This window comes from Bacillus rossius, chromosome 13, assembly GCF_032445375.1.
Source record: "Bacillus rossius redtenbacheri isolate Brsri chromosome 13, Brsri_v3, whole genome shotgun sequence".
NCBI classification, from domain to species: domain Eukaryota; kingdom Metazoa; phylum Arthropoda; class Insecta; order Phasmatodea; family Bacillidae; genus Bacillus; species Bacillus rossius.
In genome coordinates, this window is record NC_086340.1 from 23,471,703 (window position 1) to 23,498,083 (window position 26,381).

At 38.0% G+C, this 26,381-nt stretch overlaps 1 protein-coding gene across 1 annotated transcript in view; it reads right to left on the reverse strand.

Annotated features, from left to right (window-relative positions):
- LOC134538376 (lysosomal alpha-glucosidase-like) overlaps positions 1–10,344 on the reverse strand; it is a 41,270-nt gene extending 30,926 nt beyond the window's left edge. The window contains exons 1-6 of the mRNA XM_063379649.1: positions 9,792–10,344; positions 8,095–8,243; positions 6,317–6,491; positions 5,257–5,347; positions 2,972–3,140; positions 290–359 (exon numbers count right to left, since the gene is read on the reverse strand). Of these exons, the coding sequence (XP_063235719.1) occupies positions 290–359; positions 2,972–3,140; positions 5,257–5,347; positions 6,317–6,491; positions 8,095–8,243; positions 9,792–10,241 (1,104 nt within the window). The 5' untranslated portion in view covers positions 10,242–10,344. The remainder of the gene's footprint in view (positions 1–289; positions 360–2,971; positions 3,141–5,256; positions 5,348–6,316; positions 6,492–8,094; positions 8,244–9,791) is intronic.
- Positions 10,345–26,381: the final 16,037 nt, after the last annotated feature.

Here is a 26,381-nt window from a genome sequence, read left to right on the forward strand (position 1 = left end):
GGAGTTCCACCTGTCGGTCTCCATTGGAGGCGAAGAGACACGAAAATAAACGCGCCGATTTCAACAGCATGGAGCCTATCCAACAAGGCGCAATCAATGAGAACATTACATTCGAATTTTAAGTAATTATACCCCCGTTGGTAAGAGAAGTTGCCTGCTGTGAAACCAGATCCAAAAAGAGGAGTCCTCGTACGGCAATCAACCAGGCAATTGTGCAACGTGAGGTGGGAATAAAAGCCAAAAGTTAGTTCAGTGGTCTCACGAATCCATGAGAGTAATCAAAACTTACGAGCGGAATTCCAGCCTGCTGAGTTCTCGACATGGCTGCCTTCGTTTCGGTAAGAGTTTTGTATCCATATCTGTAATAAAAATATATATTTTTTGCACAAGATACAAGAACATACTAATATTGCTAGTCTACGGATTGCTAAGTAAAGTAGGTATTCAAAAGAACAATAATTGTTATGCGAAGTAACAAAGTTTATAAATTGTGCATGAACAAAAGGACGCAACATGCAAAATACGCAAGGAAACTACAGTACTTCATAAAACACGCATGTCGTAAGACATCACCAACCCAAGAACTTTACTGTGAAAGCGTAGAAAAAAAATTCTTCATTGGGCTTGTTTTCATAATTAATGTTTATCACAAAAACGTGTAAAGTTCTTAATGATTTGATTTAAAAGCGTCACTTGCTTTCACTGTGTGGTAGTCTGATAAGCGAAAACATGATGCGCGTGATAAAAAGAACTCCGTGCCCTTCTATTCACATTACGTCCGCATCTGTAAAAGGTATCGGAACACTTGACATCAAATTCAAAAAATCAGGAAACTCAAGACGAAACTCAAGAAGTTGAAAGTTGGCCGATGCATGCGTTGAGTTTTTTCGTGTTGCATAGTTTATGAACTAGTATTCTAATGTCGGTATCCAAGACACAAAAATAAGGGTTTAGGTGTTGAATATGCCACACTGGTACCCTTACCGTATTCCTGGTGCAGGATATGACATGGATGGTCAGTTCCTTGCTTTTTGGAAATGGATTTTGATGACCTTTCAGTTGCCATTCTGTTGCCAAAATTTGAAGCATACGTAGAGCTAACTTTTTAGTTGATTTCGTTCAGATGGTGGACCCGCGTCTGGCGCCATTAACTCGTATATAGGCACTTATGCGATCAAGTGTTTTTGTGTGCCGAATGAAACTTTGTGATAGCGAAATTATCTAGGAATACAATTAATACACTTGAATGGTCATAACAAGAAATAAACTCAAAAGAGTATTGAGAAAATTATAACGGCGGTTATATATATATACACGTAAGGTAAGTCACTGTTGTGTCCCAACAAGGCAATGCTCATTCTCCGCCTTGCTTGAGCCTCTTGGAATACCACCTTAAAGTGTGGGGGTTTATTTTTAACTTTTTTACGTGAATACGTCTTTAAAATTGCTCCCATAGTGGGAGGCAATTTAAAAAAAAACGAATGATAATAAAATCTGGGGATACAGTTTGGCGTTGCAGCTACATATCTATCATCTCCATCTAAAATTTAATTACACCACTGGATAGCTAAATGATCAAAGAATTCGTTACGCTAAGTGGGGACTGTGACGCATCGCGCGCTTTGGAGCGGGAAGCGCCGCCATTTTAAAGTCATTTTGCTGCGCTTCGAGATTTCCATTTGGTACAACTTTTGACTCGGAGAAGCTACGACGTTCTTTTGGGTTTCAATCGTCAGCTCTCGTCAAAAATCTATCGAGTGCATGTATAAAACATCAGTGTAAAATAGTTAAAGTGAATATGTATGGAGTTAAAATAAAAAAAAAAAATAGCGTATTTTATATTTGGTACAGAAAATACTACCTGTTACGTACACGTATTCACGTACAACACACGGCCGTGTCAATGGGGATCCTTCTTTTCACAGACGAGGGAGCCAAACGCCCGATCGTGCATCTTCGAGGTTTTTTTTTATGTTCATTGTTAATAAATATGGCGGTGTTGATAAAAGGATACTAATGGTCAATTAGGTTAGGTTAGCTACATTGTAAATACTTTAAAACATTGTGGACGGTTGATTTGGTTAGGATAGCTACATTAGAGATACTGTGAAATCATGTAAACCTGTTTCCTAGCCCTGGATAGCTACATATTAAAAAGTTATTTGCTAAGCAGCCATAAAATGATATTACAGTATTTTTAAAGTAGCTATACTTACATAATATAACCAACCATCCACAGTGTTTTAAAGTATTTATAATGTAGCTAAACTATCCTAATCGACAGCAAAATTTAATTCCACACCGGTTTATACAGTGAGATAGAACCGGGGGGGGGGGGGGGGGAAGCGAGCATGAACTTCGGGGGACTTCGGGTTTCGGCTCTCTCTCGTCTGCGACAAGAAGGCTTCCGTGCTGACTGGCGGCGGAGTGAGTGGTCAGTGCAACCACTCACCACCAGGGGCGCTTGCGTCCCTGGTCACTAAATCCAGTACTGGACAACTAGCAAAGCGGACCACGAGTCCAAGTGCCCAACCCCCGCATGGTGGATTCTTTTCTACTCTGTCCAACAATTCATCCAGACCATACTCTGTCTCCTGTAAATTCCTACACGTAATGCATGCCAATTTGCATCCCGCATGAATGTGCCCAGGGTTTTCCCTGTGTCTATGCAGGTTTTTACCTGGGCCGAACCTATCTCTAGTTATAGTCTAGATTTAAGAGTGAGGGGAGTTAGTCATGGCGCCAATCGCTGCCATGGCTGGCCAATCCCCTCCTAGCACATGATGCATGCGACCCTCTCCCTGCATGGCTAATCCCAGCATGACTAGGCGTATAGGCTTCGGCCTGAGACGCACCTAGGTCCCTCCCTAACCCGGACCCCTCCAAAATACACTTAGTTTTAGTTAGGTTAGGAAAAATTAAAAAAAAAATTAAGAAGGCTTCCCCGTGTCGATGACACAGCCACACGCACCTGCAGAGGTGGAAGCCCAGGCCCCAGTAGGGCGGCAGGAAGGGCCTGCCCACCAGCTCGGTGTACTGCTTGACCACGTCAGAGGGCGAGGGTCCGAGGAAGAAGTACAGGTCGATGATCCCGCCCACCGTCCTGTACGTGAGCGCCGGTGTGGGCTGCAGTAGCACGTCTGTCGCACACACGTGAGAATCACGGTCGTGAAACAGCCACCCCCTCAGGGAACGCTCCCTTCCAGCATTCAAAAAAGCTAACAAGCTCAATGACGTAGCCAGGATTTGTGTATGGGTCGGGGAGGGGGGGGGGGGGGTTAAGAAGCATGGTCCTTGGGACCCTTCACGGCGTCACAGCCTTATAGCTTCTGCTCGCGACAGGGGTAGGGGAAGGGAAGGAGAATCGGTAGGGCTCGCTTACTCTTCCCCTCCAGTGCAGTGGCCGGTGATAGCAGTAAGACACCCAGGCTTTTAGCTAACCTGCTTTCAGATAAGAAAAATAATTGTGGCTAAAGGGGGGGGGGGGGTTAGAACCCCTTACCCCCCCCCCTTTCTAGCTACGTCCCTGAACAAGCTAACACATAACGAAAATTATACAAACTTAGCCTCATAAGATTTGATAAGGATTATTGTAAGCCATAGTGGGCTTATATACCGTATTTTCTCCCCACTATAGCTGGACATGCAGCTGGAATAGTATTTCCAAGTAGTCTGTGTTTACACAAGTCACTTGACGCATCTAGGTACCTTACCTTAACCCGGATTTCTCCTAAAAAATACACGTAGTTTTTGGTTTGTTAGGGGAAAAAAAATCACATTATAATGCGTCATTCTTTATAGGCAACTGCCTGTCGACCACACCCCCTCCCCCTTCTCCAGCTGGGGCGCAACTGGAGACTGCTTCTGGCACCTTCAAGGCCTCTGGGGGTTCGGTCGAAGTTTCTCGGCTATTTCATCCCAAGTTTTCCGTATAATAGATTCCGACAGACTGCTAGTTCGCCGGTCGGAACAAATCAGGTTGACCGACAAGTTTTGGAAAATTTTATTCCGATCGCTACGTTGGTACGATGGATCTCTCTCTCTCTCTCTCTCTCTCTCTCTCTCTCTCTCTCGGCAATATTCGGGTGTAACGATTCCCCGCCATTTATCATCTGCCTCCCTCTTTCCGGGTGTTCCAGACAAACAACATGGCGACATTAAAAACAGCCGTTAAATCTTCATAAATTATCACCAAGTTGCAGCTTTTTACATAAACTCTACGTTTACAAAACTGTCAGATATTGTAAGATTGCGGAACATAACTTATAATTCTAAACCAGGGTCGGGTATGAACGAAACATCGTGTCTTCATTTAGCTCGAAACAAGGCAGTTAGTTCCCTGGCCGGCTGCAAGGGCGCGCAGTCGGCGGCAGTCTGCTGGGCAGCGAGTCGTTGGGACGACACCGTGCAAGTGGAACATTGGTGCGACATTGGTAGTGGTGGGACAGTGGTGCATCAGTGGTGGTAACAGTGCTGGGCCAATTGTGGGACAATGGTGGGGAACGGGTATGACATTGGTGGGACATAGTGGGACAGTGTCGGAATATTGGTGTGACATTGTGGGACAGTTGTAGGACAGTGGTGCGACAGTGGTGGAACAGTGCTGGGACAATTGTGGGACAATGGTGGGGAACGGGTGTGACATTGGTGGGACATACATAGTGGGACAGTGTCGGAATATTGGTGCGATCTTGGTGAAAAAGTGGTGGGCCCGTGTTGCGCGGATAGAGACGATCGATAGAACGAGTGACTGTCGAGCCATCTCCAATGAAGGATGTAAATAGAAAAATAGATCGTGATCATTTCGCGGACAGATATTAAACTGTTTTATAATTTTTAATTTTAGGTGTAAATATTAGCGAATAATTAAAACATAGACTTAATTAACTGGGATATCCTATTTCAAACCCAGTATAACAAAAATAACATTTTTTTCTGAAATTAAAATTTTAATAACTCTAAAACAAGTAGTTTTACTATTAAAACACCCTTTCTACATACACTCTGTAAAGCCATTTTATATAATTTAATAAAAATTAGAAAATTAGATTATAACCGGTGTTAGTGGCCTGATTTTGTTATATTTTAATCCATGGTAATTATTAAAACTATAGTATACTATAATATAGTTTGTTAAAATTCATTTTATGGAAATGTGTCAAGGACTTAATTCAAACATTCATGATGAACAAACTGCACATAAACAGTTTAAGAAACTTAGTATAAAATTTTACGAAACTTAGCATACACACTTACCCATGCCGTTGCTGTTGAACATCAACACACCGTGACTTTTCCCTGAAGTTTCCATGGCGAGGTAGAAAGGATGTGTCCCGTACAAGTTTGTCTGACAAAACAAGGCGCACTGTCAGCACTTGCATCGCTTAAAGTTATGTTTACAAATGTGAATATTTACTATTTATGCTGTTAAACGTAAAAATTTCAGAAAAAAATTGTGATAAAATAGTCACCATTCGTTCTGTGACTACTTGTTCATGAGAAAATACTGTATGTAGGTAACTGATTTGACACTGCAAGTGACCCCAAACTCGAGTTCTTGCGCGTTCTTACCTAATATCCTTAGTTTAAGTCCTTAATTTGTCTTTAATTAAATAAGGGTCCTTAAAAGTTCTTAAATTTTACTAAGAATCTTTAAATCTCCTTAATAAATATTGATAGCGTGCAAGTAATGCATAAATGCGGGTATTTTTTTAATGTTCTTTTGTTTTTTCATACTTGGCAGCAAACAACGCTTTGTGTATGCGCACTACAATCGAAGGATTTCAGGCCACGTAATAAGATTTCATACATAAAAAAACTTTTTTTTTTTTTTTTAATATTTTGATCCTCACCTTTTAAACTAAAAATGTCTGGTCTGCTGTCTTACTTTTAACTTAAAAAGTAAATGCAAGTAGTGATCAAATTAAATTAAATGGTTGGGTTACAAATCTCAGATGGACCCTGTGAATGGGTTGAATTGTGTTCCAGAGATGATTCTGGACAATTGGGGGGGGGGGGGGGGGTTCTGTAAGAATTGAACAAACCAACGAAACAATTTTTTGTGCATTAACTATTTATCATTGTTATTTTCACATGGATTTTTGGATTTTGTGATATCACAAGTAGTTTTCAAACTTTTGGCAGTGGTGAAGGCGACAAAGTGCAGGAGTCTTTAAAAGTTCCTTTAATTTTTGATTTCATAAGAGGGTTTATGAACCATGAAGCGTATTACTTTATCCTTAAGAGGACTTTCATTAGTGAGCAAGTTCATGATAAGGTTTGTTTCAAAGGGATAGGTACGCCGGCACTTATTTACGTATTCTGAAGGTGCGATGTCTCTGTTCCAGGTTGTGAACCGCTGCCATGTTGTGCTCAGAGGGAAATGCGCCCGATGCTCTCCCAGACCGTAGATGTAGTTTGTTGGTAAAAGTGTCGACATCTGAATAAACTGATCGGCGTAAATAAGCCCTCCGAGATCCTGCGTGTTAAACCTGAAACACAGAACGCAAATGCTTTAGTGATACACTTTTGTTTACTTTTAAAAAAAATTAAATAATTTACGAATACATTTAACAACCATACTTCCCTAAAAAAAAAAAAGTAGTAATGTGCCAACTAAAAAATAACTGGTAGAAATACCATACTGTTAATTTTTTTTTGTTGTTATCGGGACAAGAAATGCCTATACATGTTTTACGCAACTTAAGGTACACAACACCCATGGCTGATAACAGTTATTTATTATGATATTCTTTAAAAAATTAGTTATGTCAGAAAGTTACATTATCAACAACTACAATTATTATGAAACTCGTCGGAAACAATTATTCCTTCACACCAAACAAAACAAAATTTTAAGAGTGACGGTTTTGTCACAATCATCAAAGGATTGGCTTACAGTCACAGAGAAAAACTGAGTGCCTAATCAAGAATGCAGTATTTACTATACAAAAGGTTCAGAGCGACTGAAAAAATTATTAAAAAAAAATCAAATTCCTGAACGAGAGGAGATTTTCAACAAACTACATCGATATTGATAAGAAAGAAAAAGTATATGTAGTTTTTATTTTTATTGTTATTTCTTACAATCACTACGCTACCTTTAGGAAATGGTAAAAATATAATTCTAGTTCTGGCGGATACAAATGGGATTACAAACATTACGTTTCAACACGAAAGAACACAGAAGATCTAGGTAACGTAAAATGAATAACTAAGATACCGTTAACAATATTGTAATAAGTAGGTAGGCCCTAACAGTGGCGGACGCAGGGAATGCCGGGTCTCGGTAAAGGATGTATGTTAATCTGGGTGATGCAAGGTGAACTGATACAACACCTGGAATCACAAACCACAAAGGCAGTGATGCATGTTGAAAATGATGATGTAACTGTCCAAAACCCTTGTTTTGACATATATTTTTGAATACAAATATTATTAATAAGAACTGGCAAGTCAAATCCACGAAGACAATAAAATCTTTAGTATTTGAAGGGTTCGATATTCGAGGAAAAAGATTCCAAGATAAATATTAGACGAAATAAAGTAAATTTTAAAATTAACACTGATGACCTTTGAGGTTTACAAGGTCAATTTTTTCTTCATACCTATCATGTTATCATTCCCCAAGATAATGTACTTTTAACATGTAATTATCTAAATAAAATTACAATATATATTCATTCTAAAAACTTAATTCACAAATAAAACACTTGAAGGGTTAAATGTTTTAAAACACCATAGCCTAATATTCTTCATTTCTTGCTCGTCATTTTATTTTGGACCCTTGAGACCTAGATTCGGATTAGAAAAAAATGTAATTTAACACATCACTAATTATAATAATTATTTTCAAATCCCCCACCCGAAATGTATTCATGTTTCCGCCACTGACCTATAACGACTTTGCTGTCGACGAGAAGTTAAGAACAAATTTTAAAAAAAATCGGTCTGGCCAGCGCCAGCTGCACAGCGAGATGACTCAAAATTTTCCTAATTCCTTATCGCGTTCCGTTTTTAGGGTGTGCAAAGACAGACACACGCCACTGAATCGTTAACTACAAGCTGTGGTCACACCAGGCGATCAGAACTCACAGAACTTCGCTGTCGTCCTTGCGAGAGACTTTAAAGCCTATCTTGGATTCCTCGATGACGAAGTCGTAATCAGTGTTGGTCGCTTTGGTGTCCACTTGAGGCATTTCCGGCAGAGGTGGGATCCATCGCTCTTTTGAAGGATCGTAGATCTAAATTAGAAAAAAAAAAAAAAAAGAAGTGAGCTAGTCTTTCAATACTCACCAGAGATATGTAACATCTAATCTTGGAAACGAGCAAATACACGTGGTCTCATGCTGCAAATACATTTTTAATACAATTCTTGGACACGAAATTTGACGTAGAATTCTTGAAAATAATGCCGAGAGTGATAAATATATGCAAATCTTGTTTTAAACTACATTTATTTACGCGAATCACACGTAATTTCTGCACCCGCCACTAGAATTCGTTGCCGGAGCAGCTACACCGACCATTGAATCATTCGATTTGCAGACCGAAATTTTAAACTATATAATGAAAGGGCTCCGATAAAAGCGAAAAATACTTGAAAAAATACTAAACCTCCGGCTTGGTAAATGATTGTCAACAAGGAAGTGTATTTAAATACTGACCATCTTGTTAAAATTCTTTAAACAGTTAATAATATAAAGTTTCCCTTTGGCTTTGTGAACTTTGTTTTAAGCCATCCACCACAAATTTACGTTACATTCACGAAATTACTCCTACTAAATGCAGTATACCGAGAGCTAAGATGTTACACATCAAATAACAGCAATCGCATTAATTAATTTTTCCCCACCAGCAATTTAATGGTATCGAAGTGACTCGACTCCCAACCAAGGCGATTCAGGTTCGATTGTCGGCAGGGGACCAATACAGATTTAATTTTTTTTTCGTAAGAGGGAAACGTGGCAGATGTTGACATTGTCCGTTTAGTTTTTCTCAGGAATATCATTCCTCCCCACTCAAATTACATTCGTCGCTATCCTATTTCCATCCCTTCACCCATTTACAGTCCACAGTGATCTCGATGTAAAACAGGCGTTACGATATAATTCAACCGGGCCTTGCATGTATGGTTCCTTTACTGATCGAGAGGTTAAACTGTACAAGTAAGTTACGTTTGTCACAGTGTAGTGGGCAATCATGGAGAAGGGCTTGAGGCGACGGACTGTCGAAAATTATGGTGGGTCCTTAACCACTTGATTTTGGTTTGGAAGACAATCCGTGACTCTATCCACATGGGTATGATTAACACCATGACCACCAGAGAACCATAAACACCAGGGAGGAAAAAAAAACACATTTTGTTCAGTACATGGCGGGGATCCATGCAAAAGTTAGAATGTCGCAACTTTGAATTGTGACAACTTAAAAACACTTAATTTAGAACTGTCATAATTTAGTAACACATGTAGAAATATCATATCTTACACACAATTCACAACTAGAAACACGTAGCTTAGAACTATTAGAAGGTATAATTACACTTAAAATGGGCAAATTTTTTACAATTTTATCTTGTGTGTTTGTATAAGTTGTGACAGCATCCCTATGGGTTGATTAGAGGCAGATCCTATGAAAAGGGGTCTCCTCTTTCATCAATCCCTTCTGAAAGCAATGTTCATTGGGTGATAATGATAATTCCTGGGGAAAAAAAACATTAGTTTCTGAATACACGAGCTTCTGTAGTCGCCAGTGATGGTGGCAACGCAAATATGCGCAAGAAAGCTTACCCTGACATGGAGCCTGCTCTGAGATTCGAACTTGGCGTCGATCCTGATGATGCTGATGTCGTTGGGGATGTAGGACTTGGTCCCCCGCTGCAGGTATGCCGTCTTGCCGAACGCGGCGTCGCTGATGTTGAGGAACTTGTAGCCGCCGTAGTTCTGCGGGTAGAAGCAGTACGGGATGTTGAGTGCGACCCGCTCCGACGCTGTCGACGAGGTGTCCGGCGAGCGCCAGCAACAGCCGCGGTTCTGGCACTTCTCCTCGCTAGCGTCGTCCTCCGGGTAGCAGTCGAACCGCAGACTGTTGGCGAAGCCCGTGCACTGGTCGGCGCGCGGAGCTTCCAGAATGTTCTCGGCCCGTCCGCTCGGCTCCTCCAGAACGTTCTCGACCCGTCCGCCTGGGCTGGCGCCCACCGCCGCCAGTACCACGACGGCCCACGCTGCCAAGCGAAACATTTCCCTCCTTCGGTTTCCCGAACCTTTTTTTCCCCCTTTGACAAACTAACGTCGTAACTCTTCCCACGACCTTCCAACTCCCCTTGCGAGATTATCTGTTCCCCTCGGACCTTATATGCTCTACTTTTTTTTATCAGAACATCGGTGGCAGAGGTTAGTTGAATGACAATCAAAGGTCGCGGGTGCATAAACACTTCAGGATATCTAATAAAGGTGAGAGATAGCATGAACTACAATACGAGCACGAATAAACGAACTTAGTTGAGTGTCCAAGAAAACAGCAGGTCGTTGGTCTCAAAGTACAAGGTACTTGTGTTTCAAACAAAATGCAGCCATAATGTCGAAACATTTTTGTTGTGGTAGGGGAAAATGAGGCTGGTAAGTTTGGTTATACGGAAGTTAATAAAGTATATCTATAAGTATCCTAAAGCACGGAAGAAGAATTTGGGCATTGGTAGTTAACATTTGAAATATCGCTCCTTAAAAAGTGAAAAAGTGAAAGTTTAGTTTTAGTATATATCTGATTACAATAGAGTAAAGTTAATAAAACTATGAAATTCTAGCATATACATATATCATCTAAATTAAAAATACCACGTTTATTTTTCTCTTGAAATATCACTCAAATTTGGATGAAAATGGGTTAATATATGTTTTTATTTTATAAAGTTTAACATACCGCTGTGAAACTATGTACTTAAGTGCAAAATGTTCAAGTTGGCATACAAATATATTATACTTTTAGATAAAGAAATATGTTGTTAAATGAGGCAATTTTATACTGCAAGGAGGTGTAGGTATTTGTTTGTGTATACAGCTGTATTCCGAATCTACTATAGGTGTGCAGGAGGGTTATATTTCTTTGTTTCAACTGTTAATACGAGACACTGCGCTAAGTGGAAAAGGTTAAGCTGCGTGCACACGTGCGCACTGTAACCCCTTCACTAACACCGTCAGGGTGACATGGATGACACTTTAGCGTCCAGTCACTTGTTGGTGTTCCACCGTCAAGACAAAGAACAGGGATGTACCAACTATTCTGAGCATGGATGGGGGAGGCGAAATCAAATTTTTATATTTTTTTTATTGGGGGGAATATTTTTTAATTATATACAGCATGTCCATAAAAATAATGTCGAAGTTATACATTTTAATAATATCAACTGTAAGCGTTGTAGAGTTTTGGCTCAAGGTCACAATTTAACTCAAAAACAGTTTTAGATAAGCTCATGCGCGAGTACGTCTTTGTTGTGTTCTCGCCTGCAGCGCCACCTATGCAAAATGGCGACTCCTGAGCGTTAAGCGTTTTGTGTTCTGCAGTTTTCCAGGAGTAAATCTGTAATTTCAGTTCAATGTGCGTTTCGTTTAAAGTTTGATTGTGATCCCCCATTTGAAAAAAAAAGTTCGCCGATGGTATAGGTCCCATGGTAGTGACAGAACTATGGCGGACCGGCAGTAGTGTTGTGGGTCTACTGGCCGACCAATGGGCGGCCAACACGAGCGTGGGTGGTGACCGAACACTCGCCACGCCACGTTAGGAGTGACGCGCGCTCGCACGACGACCCCCCTCCCCCCCCCCCACTCATCCCGCTGAGGTGTCGCCCCCGGCCATGAACTCAAGATAGCGGCTTCGCGCAGCTTCACCGTGAGTGTTTACTGATCACGCGTGCCTGATAAAATCAGCCACAAACACAGATTTCTTAAATATACATATATTATTGTTTCAATGTTCAATATTTTAAAAACGTGTTTTTTTTTCTAGTCGTGTTATCTCTGTTTAAAAATAACGACGCAATACAAGATAAAAAAAAACCATTGGAAAAAAATTATTTTAGTAGGTATAGAAATATATAGTGAGCCTAAAAACTTCTAAGTCCGAAGTTTTATCATCCACGATTCTCACTGCCCTGGAATGTTAGATGTAAAATATAATTGAATAGGTATCAATTACTTAATTCTTATAGAACAAACTTGGAAACAGATAGAATTATTAGGGTAGTAATATAAAAATTAATAGCAGCTGTTATAATTACTGATGAAACAAAAAAACTGTATTACAATTCAGTATATAAGTTCTGCAACTCTGAAACTTCCATCTCGATTTTTTTTGTGTTCCACTTCTAATTTTTTTTTATTTCATCACCCATTCTAGATATATATGTATGATTTACTTGCCTCTTTTGCGCTACCTAGAATTCTTATCTACTTGGTTTCTGGTGTTAATAAGTAACCCACAAATAAAAAATTCCAACTTTTTTGTAAAAACAGTGCATTCCAATCATTCTGAACATGTTGAAAACTGCACAAAATTCAAATAAAACTTTAAACTTCGCCGGTCATTCACACGTTCGCATAAGTAGTTTAATATTCATATGCATTCTGTCCTGAAAGAAAACTACTAATAGCTCAAAAGTGTTCACGTTAAGGCTATTAGGTCTAGCCATCTTGCAATTACAAATATTTTGATACCGCTTGCAATAAAGCTTCCATATTAAATTTTTTTTGGGTTGACATGGCATAGGACTCAGCTTTGTTTGCTTGTTGAAGTCAACACTTTGAGCTGGTGTGATTATCATGATTTTCGTAGTCGCCCGTGTGAAATAATTCGTTTCCTCGCGGCGCTTACAGACTAGAACCTTTTAAGGCCCGTCTACAATCGCAATGTCCTAAACTGTGTCCTACGGACACTGATCGCTTATTGGCCCACGTGACCTTCTGACGTCATGCGTGGTGTGGGCGATTATCCGAACTTGAACTTTTTGTCCCAGTCTGAGTCTTTTGGTAGCGCAGAAGAACACTCGTGATAGTTGCTGTTTCCGGCTCCCATTTCAAAAAAGGTAAACTGAAAATAACGGACGATGTTGTAGGAACAAGAAACCAAAAAGACTACAACGAAATATGGATTAGTTTTGTCCGATTTCGACCGGTTTTTAGACGGCCGAACACACGAATTTATTTCTGGCAGTGTGATTAGAGTTCATTTATTAGCATTTACTTGTGCCTTACTGAATAATTTAACATAATTGAACTCTTAAAACTTTCACAAGTTAAATTAATGTTTAAAACTAAGGTGCATACTCATTTACAATGCATGAAAACAGTCGAAAAACGCCTATTTTACCGCTCTACATTTACTGCGCTCTAGTGACTTCTTTAGAAATCAGTGGATTCGGATACCGGACATTGCAGCTGTAGACATGGCAGTTTTCCATGCAACAATGTGACGTCATTCACGTTCGTATGACATGGACCGCTTACAGGTTTGCACTGTTTTAGAAGGGCCTTTGGCAAATATGTGGTTGCAAAAAGATATATAAGGTCCGAGAGATATTATTTATACATTGACATGACAAAAAAATTGTGAAAAATAGTTCAATATTAGAATTAATCCAAGATGGTGGGCCTAATCCTCCTTAACTGTGCTGTAACGCGATGAAATTTGTAAACGGCGCCAGAAACACCTTTATACCGCGTTTCGCGCCTGTACCCCTTTTCTTGACACTTCACTCTACTTGGAAAATAAATTAATTAACTGTGGTTTGCTGGAAAGTTGGAAGTAACAGAAACAGGTAAAAATATTTCTCTGTCAATGAGACAAAGTTGTAGTTCTCTTAGCCTGGGTTGTTACAAAACAATGGATTTCAGAAACTGGACTTGTGTACCAAATTTTTTAAACGACCCCACCAAATAAAAACAAGAACTCAACCTTGACTCTTGTGGCAATATTATGTTACACTTTCCACAGTTGGCCTACCAGGACTGCGTAAGGAATTCCAACTAAGATTTCGCAAGATGGTGATTTCACTATTTTATATTACTTACACCTCTCATAAATCCAACGAAATTAGTAAGAAATTAGCTGTCGAGGACTGGCCCTAATAACTTAAGTACCTGAAATAGTAATCCTTTTATGAAGGTTTGATAATTTTTTTTTAAATTTGTGTTTGAGGCCCCGTTGACAAGGTTTTTAGACGATATGTAACACACGACTACACGGAACAAAGATATTATGAACAGTAGTAGGCATAGTCTGAATTGGAGTGATTTAAGACAACATGGAAACTTTCACACATTGAAAAACTCTTTCAATAAAATTATTGATATGGTAAAAAACTTATTTTCTACTGTTTTTACAATAATTTCAAGTTGTCGGGAGTTGTTGGTGACGTTATGCGACTCTCGTGCTTTATAAAAGGATTTTTTTTTTTTTTTGCGTTGGTTGGGTGTTGCTTTGTACCGTCTTTCCTTCTTTGCGTAGGTAGTTCATGAACGAGGTCACTCTACACACGGGGTGTGGCCTCGTGTGCGTGATTACATGGTAAGTTTGTGAAGCCGCTTATTTGTTCTTCGGGTAACTGTTGCGCCATATTGGTTGGACGCTTAAAAAAATATTTGCTGAAGTGTAGTGTTTTTGCATTGTGGAAATAGTTTGAAGACATTTTTTTTATGAAAGTGGCTGTTTTTTTTTTTACGACGGAGATTCCAATTCATACTTACTCAACCATTATCTGACGTTATCAAGCACCATTTACGCAACTTTTTTTTTGGAGCGGTGCAATAGCGATGGCGAGGTTGAAAAGCGACTTCAATTACGTCACAGCATAGCGTCTCCCGACAGTTCCTAACGCCACTTAGAACTGACACTACGAAAACTAAAAATTCAATGTTTGACACACCTGGTGATTGTGCAGTCCATGGCACATGATCTCCGTAACCAATCCGGCGAGAAATATACATACGTACCCAGGGGCGCAACAACAGGGGGGGGGGGCAACGGTATTTTGCCCCCCCTCTGAAACCTTGAAGTGGGGGCAAACGGGGGCAAAGAAAGTGCTGTGTAATCAATTTTTAGATATTAAAACTGCTTAAATAGCACCATTTTCCACCTTGAAATACAAATTTTCCCGGGGGAGGACCCCCGGACCCCCCGCTTCAATAGGGGGATCGATGATTCTTTATAAAAAGGTATATTGCCCCCCCCCCCTTTTGGAAATTTAGTTGTTGCGCCCCTGTACGTACCCAAATTATTGTGTCTGAACCCGGTACCCGAGACGATCAGCCTGGGTATGCAAATGTAGGTATCTGAATTTAGAAAAAAGAAAATTAAATAGTAAAAAAAAAAAAATCGAACAATGTTCACTTGGAATGGAAAAACAATTAGGGTGGGAAAATGTATTTTCCCTAGCCGTAACACACTGACAAACATCCCTACCTTTTTGAAAACAGCCTCGGCTAGGCTATATTTCTAAGGAACTCTGGAAAAACACAGGATCAAGTTGCAGCTAGTATCAAGAAAATAGTAGGGCCGCGATAACAGGATAAGGAATATCTCTCGTTGAAAACATTCTCGGCTACACTTTTTAAGCACAACACAAATTTAAGTCGCCGTATGTATATTACAAGTTACATTTAAAATAATTTTACACCAACCTTTGACCTGAAAATACAAAATTTTCACATTGGTTGGAATAGTAATATTCAACGTTTACATTAATTCTCCCCCCTACGAATTTTAAAATCCTACGCATGGGCCTTAACATTAAAGTCAATATTGCGTTTTAACTATGAAATTTTATGAACACTATATTTGATATTTGTATTCAAGAAGACAGCAATATTTTGTTTTCATTTGATACCCTCACTGAGAACTTCTCGCACCCGAATGTAGAAGGTGAGTTCACCCAAATTGTGTGTGCCATGGCTGGCAACATTGGTGAATACGCATATGTCAAGTTGCAGACCTCCAAAGCGCATTTGGACGCACACCGGCTTTCAGCGCAAGGGATTCTGGGTTAGAGTTCCGTACAAGGCATGGGTTTGACATTTGTACAGCTTGAAACAGGGGGCTGACTAGATAGGGGCCCCTAAGCATTTACTTTAAGTTAGTCCCTAGGCTATAACAAACCTCGAATTGACGCACCATCCAGTATGATTTAAATGTATGCTTTGTATTCTAGCGATAATATTTTTATAACCTAAATTTCATTATTTTGCACATTTTCAAAATAGTAGTGGCATAATGCCGGTTCTAGGACAGGCGGAGGAGTAAGTAGTCGTAGGCCATCATGGATGACCTCAAATTTTTCCTTTTCCCCCCCTAAAACACCTCCCTATTTCGAGGGAAAAGTTCTCGCTTTATTCCTCAGATATGTCGGTTTGGCAATTTCTTAAAGCAGCTTTATATTCCTCCCGCCAACCACCGTCATCATCGCTGCCGCCATCTTGGAAGCTTGAAGGCAGGTGGCACCGCTGTCACCATTGAATTTTATTTTGTAGGAAAATCTCTATTGAAGTGACCGAGCCCCGAACTGAGGGAAACATCATGTCGAGGTTTGCAGACATACTCCTTTCACCACTCAGCTATCAGACCCCAGTTTGGGAATTAATAAATAAGGTATATATGCTTTCAAAGCATGTATTTAAGCTAACAGTCTTAGTGAAATATGGTAAGGAGCATCACATTTAAATTTATAAAATAGTTTCCCAGAGGGCGCCACCTTTAGTTCTGACCATTGTTGGTGGAGGGGCGCCACATTAAAATTTTAAAAATTAGTTGACAGATAGCGCCTCTGTCTTCCATCTTTAATTCCCACTCAGGGGCGCAGACAGCACCACTGGCGGCCATCTTTAATTCCAGCTCAGGGTTCCAGAGGGCATCAGTCAGCCATCTTTAGTGTCAGTGACGTCTGTTAGAGAGCGCCATCTTTGAGTTAAGTTTCCAGTTCAATCACAGACTGGTGCAAAAAGTATGTTTTAATAGAAATATAAAAAGAAACAAATACATAATAGAATTTAGGGTTCAAAATTTGACCCCAAAAAAATTTAATTAAATACAATATTCAAAAAAATTCTGATTTCTAAAAATTTCCTACAATATTTATATTGTATCATTTAATCGATTCCTGTCTTTGGTACGATTTCTGATTAGGCACGTGGCAGTAAGGTTCAAAGATATTGCAAGAAATTAAAAAATATATATATATTTTACAAACATTATTTATTGCTATTTACTTTAAGTGCACATGCAGAAACTAAGCAGATCAATATTAATTTACAACTGCAGTGGATTGAACTGACTAATTCTCAGCTGCAGTCAGTTTGCTTAAGTCAGCATCCAGCCAGATCCTTTCCTCATGTACGCTTCTTCCAGCAGCACCATGGTTACACATTCCCGTTCTACGTGACTTCCGTTCCATTGACAAATCACCCACACCAAGTGCCGTATACCGAGAGCTGAGATTTTAAACATTAAAAAAATTCTGTTTCAACCGCTTTGCAGGGGCGACGTTACATACTGAAATGCGTGTAAAATTTGATTTTCGAAATATGGTTGGACTGTTGCACCGGTAATATTATTATTAGCATATTTAAAAAAATATTGTTTATTAAATTGATCTGCGAAGTCTTTGGAATGTGTTCACGCGCTAGGATTTGTTTCGAATGAACATTACGTTTGGCAAGTTCATGTCAAATCTGACCACTACTGACCAGAAATTTGGGAAGTTTATGGATTTTATTACACCCAGGAGGGCTTGCTGGGAACGTTTTGAAGACCTTCAAATGTTAAAGTAGTGTTCCTTGAAACTGTCCTACTTCTTCTCAGTTAATACAGTGTCGCCTTCGTGTACTACCACCCGTGTGTTGTGTGCACTGTGTGTTGCCTACTGGTCAGGCAATTGAAATTCAACTTGTGAAGGCCAGTCCACAATCGACGTAGTATTAAAAATGGATAGTTATAGCGATAAACACTTGCACAACACGGTGGTCTGGCTACAACGGTTTTAAACTTAACGCCATTCCTTTGTTTATTTTTGGTTGTTTTAGCATTTGGAAAAAAAATTAATGTAGCTGTATTTGATAGTGTGCAATAGTAATTAAAAATAAAGTACTAACAGAATAAAATCCATTAATTACATGCATAAATACATTTTTCCTCCGAAACGAGACCGTAATGTTTATAGCTTAAGAGGATTCATCATAAGGAACATTTTTCTGTTCTGTCTTTTCGGAGGTGTTCGTGAAAGGAGGGGAATGGAGGAATGTACAGAAAACCGAGTGAACAAGGCAGGAGAGGATGAGTTGTAAATGAGGATTGGGAAGCTTTCGACAGTCTATTTATTCAATGGTCTTACAATGACTAGGATAAATAGGCTAAAGAATAGGGATAGGGGGAAAGGTACCTGTTTTTCTATTCCATAAACCAGAATGTATTTTTCAGGGAAAAAAAAAAGTTAACTTGGAATGTAAAAGTTTTTGTTTTTAATTCAGTAAATTTTCTACCGCTAATCATGAATATCGCAATGCGGCTATTGAAGTAGGTAGTTTAATATCTAGAATGGCGTTAAAAAAGTTAACCGCTGCAACTACATGATCACGTCATAATTTAGTATAAGTAGTTTATACTCTAGCTTGTATTTATCAACGTGAAAATAATTTTTAGTCCAGGAAATAAAAATTTAAACCTGTAAAAAATTTGTCCAAAGGCGAACGGTACAGTCGTAGAGTCGACCATACTTCGTAACATACCATACTATCATAAAAATGTTCTTCATGCAAATAAACGTACGTATGGTCCTAAATGATAGCTTCTTACATCTCCCTTCAAAATGCACTCTGTAAACGCAACTATTACAGTTAACTGTTAGATCTGCTGAATCGCTAGAGCGAGCGATCTGAATGTCCCAGTGTCTGACTAAATAGGTCCAAAATCGTTAACAAAATTCTTCAATTAAGCATTATTAGAAGATGCAAAAGCGGGTTTGATATTCATCACGTTACATTGGAATATACAAATATTTCCTTATTGTAGGATATACTTATCTTCATTGGGCCTATGAAAAATATTAATGTTTTGTTTTCTATTGGCCATATGGCTGAGTCATCTCTGGATATGGTGCTTGTATGTTGTATCCTGCCAATATTTGAACCCATGTAATAAGCAGGAACTTCAAAATATACAGAAAGTTTTCCATAAAAAAAATAGCTATGAAGTTTACATTTATCAATTCCGACAGACACGATTTTGCACGCGCAAGTGGACCCCCCCAGTGAGGGGCTTCTTAATTTCTTGCATTGATTGCGTGTTGGGTTATCGGGCTACTTAACTCCAGGAGAGTACACATGCACCAGTGGCATGCCTCACATGCGCTGCGGCATACATGTTTAACGCATTGATCCAATTTAATTAAAGGTTGAATCGTGTGGGACCATCTTAAGAGGAAATAACTTCTTGACTGTTATAATAGTTAAATTTATTTGCAGTAATATCTACTGTGGATTTAATTTCAGTATTTATTTATTTTGTCATGCTAGAGTCCTGTCAGGACGTGCTAATACGTTGGAGAACGAGCTCCGTGGATTGTTGTGTGCAGACTGTCGGTGGGCCTGGAATGTGTTGCCGGTGCCGGCCGAAGATGGAGGGGGACCTCACTGGTTAACGACAGCTGTGAGCAGCTGCACCAATGCTGAGGAGGGTTCCCCAGGGCGGACATTGTAGCTGATGGATAACAGCCTACAGTGACAGACAACGTTATGACCCATGGGGAGAGAGAACGTGCAGAACATCCGGACTTACCTGGACACTCTAACACGGCCTGCAAAGAAAAACACGGTCCGTTAAGTGGGAATGAATGAACAAATGTATCCACCGACTCGCTCACATCCTGTTAGGCTGACAGTACAACTAGAAAGTAGATCCCAAATTTAATGTTTTAATCCAGTGGTGACCAACTAGGTACACTCTTTTCAGGAGCCAGGTAATTTTGAAACATTTTCTGAGGCCAGACACACGTGATTTAATATTAAATGTGTTGCAACCAGAGGTGCCCACCCCCCCCAAACACTATGACTCACCCCCCCCCCCCAACCTAATAATGCGCCCCCCCCCCCAACCTAATAATGCGCCCCCCCCCTAACCTAATGATGCCCCCCCCCCCCCCCCCGAAATTTTTTATGCCATTTTCTCAATGATTTACTCAAGTATTTTATAATATTATACTTTTTTAGTATTATATTTTATCACATTTTGCATTAATTAAAACTGATTTTCTAATAATAATAATTTTGGTCATATAAGGTAATATTTCCATCCTGAACCGACAGATGCCAAACTGCTTTTGTTGAGGAAAGTGCAGGGTTGCCAATTTGATTTACAAGATCCCTTTCAATTATCAAAGCATCAGAAACGTATTTTCACATTAGAAGCTATAATTATGTAAATAATATATACATTTTTCTCGTCTTTTAACCCCCCCCCCCCCCCTGAAATTTTAATGACGCAGTCTGCGTCGTTACCCTCCCTTGTGGGCACCCCTGGCAACAATTTTTTTATATTGTATTATTCTGCTGAGTTACCAATTAATGCAATATGTAGTATGTAATGAAAAAAACTATAAATAATTATCTTAAAAATATTATTATTCGAAAATAAAAATATATAAATAACTCAAAACTAAGAATAACCAAGAAACAATACATAATGTACAAAAATTAATAAAATAATTCTCAATAGTTTTGTGAGAACAGCATGGTTTCACAACAATGTCTGCAGACAACTTATTCTACATATGCACACGAAAAAATGCTACAAAACGACAGTATACACAATAGTATTTCTTTGTAGAGAGATAACTTAAGCAGGCCGTACGAAACGATGTCACAGGCAGATAGTTGGCCACCACTGTTTTAACAGATGGTGCATTCATTAAAAGCCCCAGGGTAGTGTTTTTTAAACACTTGGCAAGACATTATTTTAACAGGTTTGTCTACAAACACCTAATGAAATAATTTCAGGATGTTTTCAGGACTTTTTAACAAAATTTTCTAACATATTTTTTTTATCTCAAAAGGCAATTTTTATGTATGGTAAGGAAAATAAAATGAACAAAATAGATGTGCTATCGCAGGAACGTGCCAATTTTACATTACAAAGCTTAAACCTTTTCAGAGATTCTACATGATTCAAGTGGACATTCTCGTCCTACTATTGTTATACTATCATTTTAAAAATTTGAATTTTAAATTGTTTTAACTTTAAAACAGACGGGATTGAACAGGAGTTCTGTATAACAGAAATAACAATTTTTTGAAACAGGAAAAAATCTACTTAGAAATTCACTCTAAATAAAATGTGTATTTACTCCACCACTGATAACATGTCACAACATTCTCTAAGACATTAAAAAAATTTAACACATTTTAACAGTCACCACCATTCATGTATGTGAGTCCTAAGTCATAAGATATGTTAAACACTAAGTTAACAGCATTATTTCTAAAACACATTCTATCAACCAATAAAGAAACTTAAAACAAAGTTTCAATCTTCACAGCTTTACAATACTGAAGTGCATACATGTACATTACAATAACTCATAACTAGCACACTATATTAAAACACTTTTGTGGACAGATGCAAACAGAAAGTGATCTAGCCCTAACTAGTTCTGTTCATATACCATTTCACTTAATTCATTCACAATCCTCATCTGAACAGTATGGACACTTGGCCCAAACTTAAAAACACCCTCCAAAAATTTTTATTTTTGAAATATTTAAGGATGAATGATTCTCATTTACCATAATATTCTCTCTCTCCATTCACAAATTTTTTTAGTTAGCTTCACTCTTCATACAAGCATTACGCAGTAACAAATCCATGTCCTTAAAAAAAATGTCTTCTGATCCAACTTACAAGGACCAATATAAAATAAAATGAAATAAAATATACTTTCACACACTTCTTGCCAACTTGCTATCAAAGGCACATTACAAAAATATTTACAAGGTTTCTAAGTGATACACAAATTCTTGAAACTGAATAATCTTATTTTTCCACCAAATCTTAGTCCCTAAAAATTTAAACTGCCTGAAATTAACACTGGCTTGTTTTCCACAATTTTGAAAACAAAATGTTACATTAATAGTCAAGTCTAACATCATGAACATATGAGCACAGGTATGCACTAAACTCCATTTGATGAGAAATGAGACAGACTATGGCGTAACAATTTTCAACACTAAACAATCTCAACCAAATCATCTTCATAACATTTGAAACTTGCAGAATGTCATCTATTTCTTTAAATCAATTTTTAAAATTTTCCTTTCAATATCAGTTCTACTTCATTCTCTTAGTTCAAGTAATGTATAGACCAGCATGAAGGTAAATGGCAATTACACCCATTTTAATTACTACCGTTGTGTTGTGAATAACTTAAAATCTACAAAATGGAACATCATGTATAAGAAAATTTGGAGTTTCTACATTTCAATATAATTTCCAGATTAATTTAAAACCTCAGTGTTAATATTAAAATCCTTGACAAAGTGTGTAAAATACAAAACCGTTAAGACAAAATATTAGGGAATAATGGAGTAAACTTTGCAAAATACTTATCCATCGAGATAAGATACTTGCAAATGAGTTGACTAAGCAACAGAAAACGTTTGTACCGATACATCATGGAAAGAGCAGATTTCGAGGGCAAGGCCATTTCATAGTTCTTACGCCACAAAGTCAGAATGGTGACACTCGAAACACATCGACTAGTGCCAGCTGAATGCTGCTTCACTGCCTCTCACATAAACATAAGTATAAACATTAATGTAGCATTACCACATTAAACATCAACAGTATCCATGCATAAACACAATGAGTTACATTCAGACATGCTTTAAAACCACTTCAAGTACTTTAAATCTGAATAAAGTAGCACTCGTAACCAGATAATTAAACTACAGTGTTGGATAACTTTTATTAAACGATGATGCATTTAAAGGCTCTTTCATTGTGAGTGAGTTGTATGCTTTTCACAATGAGATTCCATTTTTGTTATGCACAGCACATTAAAAAAAAATTATTCTGACACTGAACAAAAATTTTTAACATCAAATGTTTTGTAAGTATGTCGTCGCAAGGTTGTCGCACACAATAGTTTAGATATAGAGTTAATTTTTGCAATAATGTTTTTTTAAATATTGCATACAAAATACAGTACAGTTAATTCATAACCACACATACATAAATATTAAATATAATATATATTTTTTAAAATTTTATAATTCTAAAGTAAAAATTAATTTTTTAAGTTAGCAAAAGTTATATTATTCACATACACTCAACTTACCACCACCAACACTATAAACACAAATATTTCTCAAGAGCACTGAGAACATAATAATAAGAATTCTCAACTAAAGCGAATACTCCTCGATAACAGCACACTAGCAATACAAATACGCCGTTCGTCATGGACATATTTTCAGTAAGCCACTTATTTTTATGTGTAACATCTTAGCTATCGGTATAGGGTATCTGGTAGGATAATTTTTTGAATGCTACTTAAGTCACATGGAACATAAATTAATGTGTAACCATAGTGCTGCCATTTGTGGCAGATGGTGCAAACCAAAGTTCACAAAGACAAACGGGAATTTTATAGTATTAACCGTTTAATGAATTTTAACAAGATCGGCAGTATTTTAATTAACTTCCTTGTCAAAAATCAGGGAAAAGCTGGTGTTTTAATATTTCGCTCTGAAAGTCTCATGATTTGATAATCGACATAGCTGCTCCGGCAGCAAATTCTAGTGGTGGGTGCAGAATATATGTGAGATTCGAGTCCACAAATTTAGTTGGAAACACAATTTGCGGATATTTAAAATGTTCTGCATTATTTTAAAGAATTCTACATTAGATTTAATTTCAGAGTTTGGTATTAAAAGTGTATTTGTATCACGAGAAACACATGAATTTGCTCGTTACTGAGGTTTAGATGTTACATATATCTGGTGAGTACTAGTTTGCTTGCTTACATTATTTGTATATTTGGAATGAAAATTCATGATTGCCGTGAGGAACCTATTACAACAAAGTTCAGCCAGCTCAAACTATGCATCAAGAGCATCCACACAATTCTCAGTGCTCAGTGCTCCGAGAGTTGTACACACAGGTGAAGAAAAGAGCAACAACGGATCGTGAGGAGACACCCCAGAACTCTGAGCCTCTCAAACCAATGAGACGCCCAGAGATTAGACCATTAGTTAGTTACGCTGCCAGCCGGACACAGGGCGAGCTTTTGAGGTCCACTCGTTTATGTGAACAATATATATATAAACAGAAAAGAAAAAAACATATAGTTGTTTGCACTACAGATGTAGAGAGTAAAATTAGAAGGAAAATATGCAGCACCAAAATGAAGTAAAAAAAAAATTACACGCCACCAAAACCAGAAAGCTCAAAACAAAACATAATTTCAAAGACATTACCACTGCTACACAAAATAAAATTTAAAAAAGTACATACAAAAATGCATAACCCACCCACCACCTTAGTCTAAAGAAGGGAATTAATTACATGCATGTTTTACACTTAACTTGCTATCACACAAATCAAACTATTGCGCTATTTTCACCAAAAATGTTGCAGTTTAGGAGTTTTGTAATCATTTAGAGGCGAGAAAGGCCTTAACATCAAAAACGGATCGTGAAGACAGTTGAGTCCGCTTTTTAAACAGGAACAACGAAATTGCACCAGCATGCATATCAAGTCCTAGTCACTTCTATGCGAGAGGCGGAAATAGGCCGTGTAGTCTGTCTGACTTGCTGCATGCACAGAGATCTCAAGTGGTGACCCATCAGTTCACAGTAGAAAAAAGCATAAAAAAGTTGGTTTTGTTAAGTACTCAGTTGGAAGGTTCTTTAAGATAAAACTGTGTGGAAGTGCCCATTTTGACCAGGCTTCGAACAGCTATCCAACAACCGGCCAAATGTCTTGGAAGGAGGCATCCTGCATTGTCTAAAGGTTTTCATTTTTTTCTGTTGAAAGTGACTGGAAATATCAAGTTGTTTCCCATGAAAACACATTTCAAACACTTTACAGCAAAATTATTTTTTATGTTGGCAGACCCTTTAAATACTATAAAATAAACAAAAGTATGTATGTTATTCGTAGAAACTATAGCTAACTTATGATGCAATTTCAATTGAGGGCTCAATATATAAAATTATTTAGGCTTCAATGCTCCATAAAAGTAATAAACAATCGCTATCTGTAACAAGATAACTTGTGACAATTTTGGAGGGGAAGATGCAAAAACCTGATTTATATGTAATTTCAGTTTGGTCTGGTATTATGCACAGCTGTATTCCAGGCATCAGATGTCTTGATTTTGAGCTTTCTTGTGCTGCATGATTCAAGACAACCTAAATGTGTAAAAAAAAAAGTTCCTAACAGTTTACCTTTACTCAAAAAGATTTTTTATTTTGCTAATTTCAGATTTTTACAAAGAAATATTTTTTAAAATGGTACAATAGAAGACATTCTGTCTGTGTTACCAAGCCGTGGAAACCCAAAAAATTATTTAAAGTTACAAATTTCCATAATTTTATAGTGAGTAGGACTACGCACAAACATCTGAAAAAATATTTTCACAGTCCGGGTAAACACAGACTGAAGCATGACATTTCCCTCTCAAATTACTATCACTGGGGTATTACCATGACTTCCAGAATTTCAAGCCAATTCCCCGACTTTCCAGAATATCAAGTAAATTTCCCGACTTTCCAGAATCACAAGTAAATTCCCCGACTTTCCAAAACTTCAATAAATTCTCTGATTTTCCCTGACCAATCCTAATCTGATTTCTGATTTTTTTTTTTCCTTCCTATTTCCCCTGACTACAGAATGTAAACACCATGTTGTGCGATAGAACATCCGTGGAAATTTTCCTAGATAAAAAAATATTGGCATGAAAATGTAATAACCCAATATGGGGGAGGGGCACACAAGCATGAATCGGAGTTCATAAAAAAAAAGTCCGTGCTGCACAAGGCACAAATCAAGGTTTGTGTCTGGTTTTAGTTTTAAAAAATTATATAAAAAAACTCAACCAGGAAGAAAAATAAAATTCTATTAGGACAGAAATTAATCAAAGGAGAAAAATAACAGAAACACATCTTGCATATTCAAGTACACTTATTCTGCATTTATTAAAAGAAAAATCTGAATCCAGTAAGTAACAAAAAAATCGAAGATGATTTCCACTTCCAATTAATATTGTGCAAAGCTGTCAACAAAGAGGCTTAGTAATTTTTAATCTGTCTTAACACACTGTGAAATTCTTCCAGATTTTCAGAAAA